At 22.1% G+C, this 6,998-nt stretch overlaps 2 protein-coding genes across 2 annotated transcripts; one reads left to right on the forward strand and one right to left on the reverse strand.

The window, feature by feature from the left end:
* The first annotated feature begins 321 nt into the window (after window positions 1–321).
* Window positions 322–3,960, forward strand: LOC122857283 (tripartite motif-containing protein 2-like). Its single transcript, XM_044159379.1, is given in 12 exon segments — window positions 322–438; window positions 643–805; window positions 866–1,007; window positions 1,010–1,099; window positions 1,102–1,241; window positions 1,305–1,426; window positions 1,428–1,738; window positions 2,358–2,785; window positions 2,870–2,891; window positions 2,894–3,051; window positions 3,184–3,291; window positions 3,391–3,960. Coding segments are annotated over 12 exon segments (2,082 nt in total). The 5' UTR covers window positions 322–412; the 3' UTR covers window positions 3,763–3,960.
* Window positions 3,961–4,285: 325 nt separating this feature from the next.
* LOC122857327 (DNA repair protein RAD51 homolog 4-like) lies at window positions 4,286–6,791 on the reverse strand. The gene is made up of 4 exons (XM_044159447.1): window positions 6,345–6,791; window positions 5,681–5,956; window positions 5,400–5,607; window positions 4,286–5,312 (listed from the first exon to the last, which is right to left on the reverse strand). Exons 2-4 carry the CDS (start codon window positions 5,932–5,934, stop codon window positions 4,842–4,844), a joined length of 933 nt encoding a protein of 310 aa, XP_044015382.1. The 5' UTR covers window positions 5,935–5,956; window positions 6,345–6,791; the 3' UTR covers window positions 4,286–4,841.
* Between the last annotated feature and the right edge of the window lie 207 nt (window positions 6,792–6,998).

Here is a 6,998-nt window from a genome sequence, read left to right on the forward strand (position 1 = left end):
ATAACCATCTAAACAAATAAAACAATAAAAAATTTTAATAAAAAAAATTCATTTTACTCAATTTTTTTTTATTTTTTTTTTTCTCAATGTTTGCGTTGAAAGAGAGATAAAGAATGGCGAATAAAGATTTTCAGCTGATGATGTGAATAATAAATAAATACATTTACTCCAAAAAAAAAAAAAAAAAATGTTTAAAAAAAAAAGAAAATTATAATAATTCAATTTGAATGATAAAAAATAAATAAAATTAAATTATTTTTTTGTGTGTGATTTAATTTATTTTTTATTTTTTTTTTAATTATCAATTATTAATTTAATTTTTACGCCATAATTTATCAAACAAGTATCTTAATTTACGTATAATTTTTTTATCCAATTATTGTTTTTGTAAATTTTTTTTTTTATCGAGACAATGGACTCACTACGACTAGCAATACAGTGAGTTTTGTGTTATAAAAAAAAAGAAATATATTATTTTTATTTTTAAAAAATTGGCTAGGTTTATTTTTATATAAGTAATTTATTTATATAATAAAATAAAATTGCTATTAAACTTGATATTTTTGATGAATAATACAGTTAGAAATTTAAATTTTATTGGTAAATATTAAAGATATTATTTGTTTTTTATTTTTTAAACAGAACAAGACTTGGTGAACGGATGGTCAGTATGAGCTCAATGCTCGTGGAAACAGTAAGCATAAATTACGAGGATTTTAATGAAAGTTTTTTAACATGTGGTACATGTCTATGTGTCTATGATGGAAGTGAACATACACCAAAATTATTACCATGTTCACATACAGTAAGTTTAAATAAAAATAAATAAAATTATGTTGATTAATAATGAATAAATATATTTTAGGTATGTTTACATTGTTTAACAAGAATAGCAGCATCACAAACACGTGAAGTTGGACATTTTCGTTGTCCAATATGTCGTGAATTAATAACAATACCACGTGGTGGTGTACCAGCATTACCACCAAGTTTTTTAGTTAATCAATTATTGATTTAATGTCACGTCAAAGACGTGAAGTTATACCAAAATGTTCAACTCATTTTAATCAAGAATTATTATTTTGTGAAACATGTGATACTGTTTTTGTACTGTTTGTACTGGTGGTAATCATACTGATACATCACCTGGTTGTACTGAACATACTATTATACCATTTAGTATTGCAATAAAACGTATGTCAGAAATATTATTATACAAAGCAAATGAGTGTATATCAAAGGTAATTTATATTTTATATTATATGAAATTATTTTTATAATTTATATTTATTTAATTATTACAGTTAACACAAGCACAAGAATCAGTTAGTACTGAATTACGACGTTTAGATACAGCTATGGAAAAATGTTTGACAAATGTTGATAATGAATTTGCTGATATTATTAAAAAAATTGAAAAAAAGAAATGAATTACAAGCAGCAGTACAATCAGCAGCAAAAGATAAAAAACGTGTACTTGAAGAACAACATGCATTAATTGAAACTGAAAAAAATAAAGTTGAAAGAGAATGTGAAGGTTTACAATATCAAGTTGAAGTTAGAAATATAACACAAAGAATTGGTTCATTATCAGATCAACTTGATGCTGCTGTTGCATTAAGTGAACCACGTGAAAATGCATTTATAACAACTGAATTTAATCATAATACAGCAATTAAAGATTTTGAAAAATCACTTGATTTAATTGGACGTGTAAGATCAAGCACAACATTACCAGGTAATTTTTTCATTAATTATAAAATTATTTCAATCTATTTCAATATATTTAGAAATACATGAATCACTAGATTTCCATAATGATATTTTTCTTTTTTCATTTTCATATTGTTCAATTAACAGTCTAACATTTGGAATATGATTCCAAAATTTTCCTAATGTTGGTTTAATATTAATTGTACTTGTATCAATTGGAATATTAAAACCTTCAGTCTCTCTCCAATGACTTATTAAATTTGTCGTTTTAATTATCATATGACATACATTAACTAAATAATTACAAATATTTGATAAATAATTTATAAATAATAAACTTTTACGTTCATCTGTTTCATTATAAAAAAGTGTTGGTAATGAATCAATGATAACTAATTTAATTTCATTAAATTTTTTTGATGCTAACATATGAAGAATATTCAATAGTTGATGAACATTTTCAACTGGATATACTTGAATATATTTCATGAATTTTTCAATTTTCTAAAATGAAAAAAATAAATAAAAAACAGTTTTAAAATTAAACAAAAAAAAAAAAAAAGAAAATAATATAATTAAATTTAAATTAATAACCATGGAGCTTATATTTTTTCTATGAAGCTCATTTTATTTTTTATTTCTAGGATTGTGTAGAGCTAGTCTTCGTGATCCAGCAATATGTAAATTAGAAGCAATTGTTATATTAGAAACAGTTGATTATCATGGAAATCCAAGAAATGCTGGTGGTGATCCAATTGATGCTGTATTAACATATGCTGACAATGTAAATTCACAAAAAAACATTGATTATGAAGTCAAAGATTTTGATAATGGTACATATGAAATATCATTTAGACCACCAACTGCTGATCGTTATGTATTAAAATTATCAGTATTTGAAAGACCAATAAAAGATTATCCATTATATTTTAATGCAACTGAACATAATGAACCAATTAAAATTTATGGTAAACGTGGTTCTGGTAAAGATGAATTTCATCAACCAGTTGCTGTTGCAATTGATGATAATGAAATTATATATATTGTTGATTCTGGTAATTCAAGAATAAAGGTACAAATAACATTCAATTTATCAATTATAAAAACATTTTTATATAATCAATTATTAATTAATTTTCTTTGTATTTCTATCAAGGTATTAGATAGCAATTTAGAATTTTAAAACACATAACAAATGCTGGATTAGAGGGTCGTAGTTGTACCGGAATAGCCATATCTGAACTTGGAATTGTTATTGTTAATTGGCGTACACGAACAATTACAGAAATGAATACACATGGTGACACAATTCGTTCATTTTCACACAATGCATTTCAGGTTTGTTCACACGTTATACTTTTTTTTTTTTTTATACTCCATCACTATTTTAGTATTTACACCCATCCGGTTTTCATATGTTTCCGGAAAAATATAACTAGATTATTTTTTTTATATTTAATTTTATAATAGGAGCCAATTGACGTTGCTGTAGACAGAAATTATGGACATGTACTTGTTGCTGATAATGGACAAAGTTGTGTATTTGTATTTGATTCAACTGGTAAAATTTTATTTCAAGTAAGTTTATTTTTTTAATTTTTAAACTAATAATTTAATTTAAATATTAATAAATAAATAAATATAAAATAATCTTTTTGTTATTTAAATTATAAACAGGTGGGTAAAAAAAATACATTTAAATTAATAACATCTGTTACTGTTGGTACTGATGGTGAAATTCTCGTTGCTGATTCAAAAATTCAAGTATTTTCAGCAAAAGGAGATTTTTCAGAAGAAATTAATGCTGATGGTAAAGGAAAATATGGTGGTATTGCAATTGATAAAAATAAAAAAATTGTTGCATCACGTTGTGATAAAGGACGTAGCATAATACAAGTATTAAAACTTGGTGATGGTAATGTCTTGACTGAAATTGATTCACACAGCTCAAAATTACGACGTCCAGCTGGTATTGCAATATTGCCAAATAATCATCTTGTTGTTGTTGATTTAGGCAATGATTGTATCAAAAAATACCGTTATTGGTAAACTGCCATTTTTTTTATTAATCATTACTCAAAATATTCTTAATTGTTTTGAGTATTTCTGTTAATTTTAGTTTACTCAAACCGTCCTACAATAATTGTCTGTCACATACTTTTTATTTATTCAAATAGTGATTATTTTTTTTTGTTGTTTATTTTAATTAAACAGCTCAATCTGTGTTTGATCAAATGTAAATAGTCTTTTTTTTTTTTTTTTGATTAATTTTTTCATTTTTAATTCAGTATTAAAATACATGAGCTGAATCTCAAAATAAAAAAAAAAATATATAATTAATTAAAAGAACAAAATTAAATTAACATATATGATAATGATAATATCATGTAATTTTTATTTTTCCGTAATTTAAATAGACTTTAAATCACGAATGGAATGACAACTAGTCTTAATTAATCGTTTTTCTACGTCAAATTAACAAATGTTTTTGTTAATTTTACTCGGCAGAGTATTACTTAATTTTTATTTTATAATTTATTTATATGATTTACAACAAATTTTCTTAAGTGTCATTGTATAAATTTTTTTTTTTTTCTTAAATAACGTACTGTAAAACTAAAAAATTATATTTTATGTCTGAAATTTTAAGTACGAATTGATGGGAAAAGAAAATAGAAAAGTATTTAGATATTTAATAATTAAACATGTTTAATTTAAAAAGAATAAAAGCTCATAGAGTTAAAATCAAATTCACGTTTGACTGACGAACAATAAAAATTAGAAAAAAAAAAACAAGTATCTTAAAAAATAATAATTTACTTGTTGGTGTATTTTAAAATCTAGTCACACAAGATTAATTCATACTTAAAATGGACTGTTTTAATTGTAATATATTATATATGATCTTAACAATTGTAATATAAAAATATTGCTACATTGTGTAAATAAAAACAAAGCTTGATTATAATAATCTTAAAAATTTTCTAAATTAATTTATTAAAACTACTTGGTTTATCACAGTTTAAAAGTTACATTTGAGGCAAGTTTAAATCTCTCGAAATTTGTATTATAAAAATGAACTTTGTTAAACTAAAACAATAATTTAATAATGATTACCTATAATAAAATTATTTAAATCCAAAATTTGTCAAGTTAACTTGAATATATTTAGAAATACAAGAATCACTAGATTTCCATAATGATATTTTTCTTTTTTCATTTTCGTATTGTTCAATTAACAGTCTAACATTTGGAATATGATTCCAAAATTTTCCTAATGTTGGTTTAATATTAATTGTACTTGTATCAATTGGAATATTAAAACCTTCAGTCTCTCTCCAATGACTTATTAAATTTGTCGTTATAATTATCATATGACATTCATTAACTAAATAATTACAAATATTTGATAAATAATTTATAAATGATAAACTTTTACGTTCATCTGTTTCATTATAAAAAAGTGTTGGTAATGAATCAATGATAATTAATTTAATTTCATTAAATTTTTTTGATGCTAACATGTGAAGAATATTCAATAGTTGATGAACATTTTCAACTGGATATACTTGAATACATTTCATGAATTTTTCAATTTTCTAAAATGAAAGAAAATAAATAAAAAACAGTTTCAAAATTAAACAAAAAAAAAAAGAAAATAGTATAATTAAATTTAAATTAATAACCATGGAGCTTATATTTTTTCTATGAAGCTCATAAATTCTTGATGAAGAAAAATCGCTTTTCGTATCAATATAAATAATTTCATGTTCATATTTATGAACAATATTTCCAGCAATGTTCAAACAAAGTTGAGTTTTTCCAGCAGATGATGGACCACAAATTTCATAAATATTTCCAACACAAATACCACCATCTAATAAATTATCTAAACTAAAAATAAATAAATTTTTTCATTCATCAAAAAGCCAAATTAATATTGTATCAAAAAAAAATTAACAATCACCTCTCAATTCCAGTTGATAATTTAATTTTTTCAAATTTTAATAGAGCATCAATATCATTGTCTTTTCCACCATATCTATCAACAATTGCATTTCGAATACTATAAATATTTTCTAACTTAAATTTAATAATTTTTTGTATCTTTTCAGTTGACTCATTAAGAAAATCCATTCCAGTTATTATTTTTTTTTTTTCAAGTATTTCAATTATATCATTATTTAATTCTGGATGAATTAATGAATTTAATCTAGCCATTTTCCTTTTTTTTCTATACAATCTGTAATTATTAAAAAAACAATTATTAAAAAATTAAATATAAAAATAAATAAATAAACAATTATTTATACCTAAATAAAAATTATCTAATTATTAAATTATATTGTTTAAAATAACAACAAAATTATTAAACAATTTTTTGTCTAAAACAACGTGTCAAATGAAAAAAATTAAAAAACCAAAAGAACTTAATTAAAAATTTAATAAATTAAAAATAATAAAATTAAAATATTAATATTAAAAGTATTAACTATATAAAATAATTTATAAATTTATAAATAATATAAATAATTGTTAATTTAAGTACTACGTTAGTCAATTGAAGATATTATTTTTCTTGGAATTTGATCATCGGTGTCACACATATAAATTAATACACACAAAATTACCATATACATTATTGATGTGTGTGTATTTAATTTTTTCCTTAAACACGTGAAGTTGCCACGAAAAATTATTTTCTCATTCCATTCCAATTGTTAAAGTCAACAGGTCCACATCGTTTTAACAAATTAAAAAAGAAAAAAAAAGTTTACTAAAATATAAAATATTAGCTTAAGGGTATAATTTTTATATTAAAATAATTGGTAAATTAATAATTTATTATTTATATAAATAAAATTAATATTAATAATGGGATTATTATTTCGAGTCATTTCGGATTTAGTCGAGTCAAACTTGTTTTATAAAAATTGCCTCGCGACTTTTAGATCACATGTGGAAGAATTGCGATCGGTTGTTCGTTAGTTACTCCGTTTAAATTAATTTTTTTGATTTTTTTTATATTATGGTTAAATATAATAATTGAAACAATTCATCAACAACTATTTATAACAAAATTGGTAAGTTTATAATAATTATTTTTAATACTTGGAAAATTTTATCATTTTCCACGTGGTAAATTTTTACGCGTGCTCCTTTTTTCTTGTTAAATTTTTATTATATATTTATTTTAAATTAATTAATCAATCGTTAAATTAATTTTCATTAATTATATATTTAAAAAACGAGTAGATAGTTTTAAAATCATCTTGAAGAAAAAT

The sequence above is a fragment of the Aphidius gifuensis genome, linkage group LG5 (assembly GCF_014905175.1).
Source record: "Aphidius gifuensis isolate YNYX2018 linkage group LG5, ASM1490517v1, whole genome shotgun sequence".
NCBI lineage: Eukaryota > Metazoa > Arthropoda > Insecta > Hymenoptera > Braconidae > Aphidius > Aphidius gifuensis.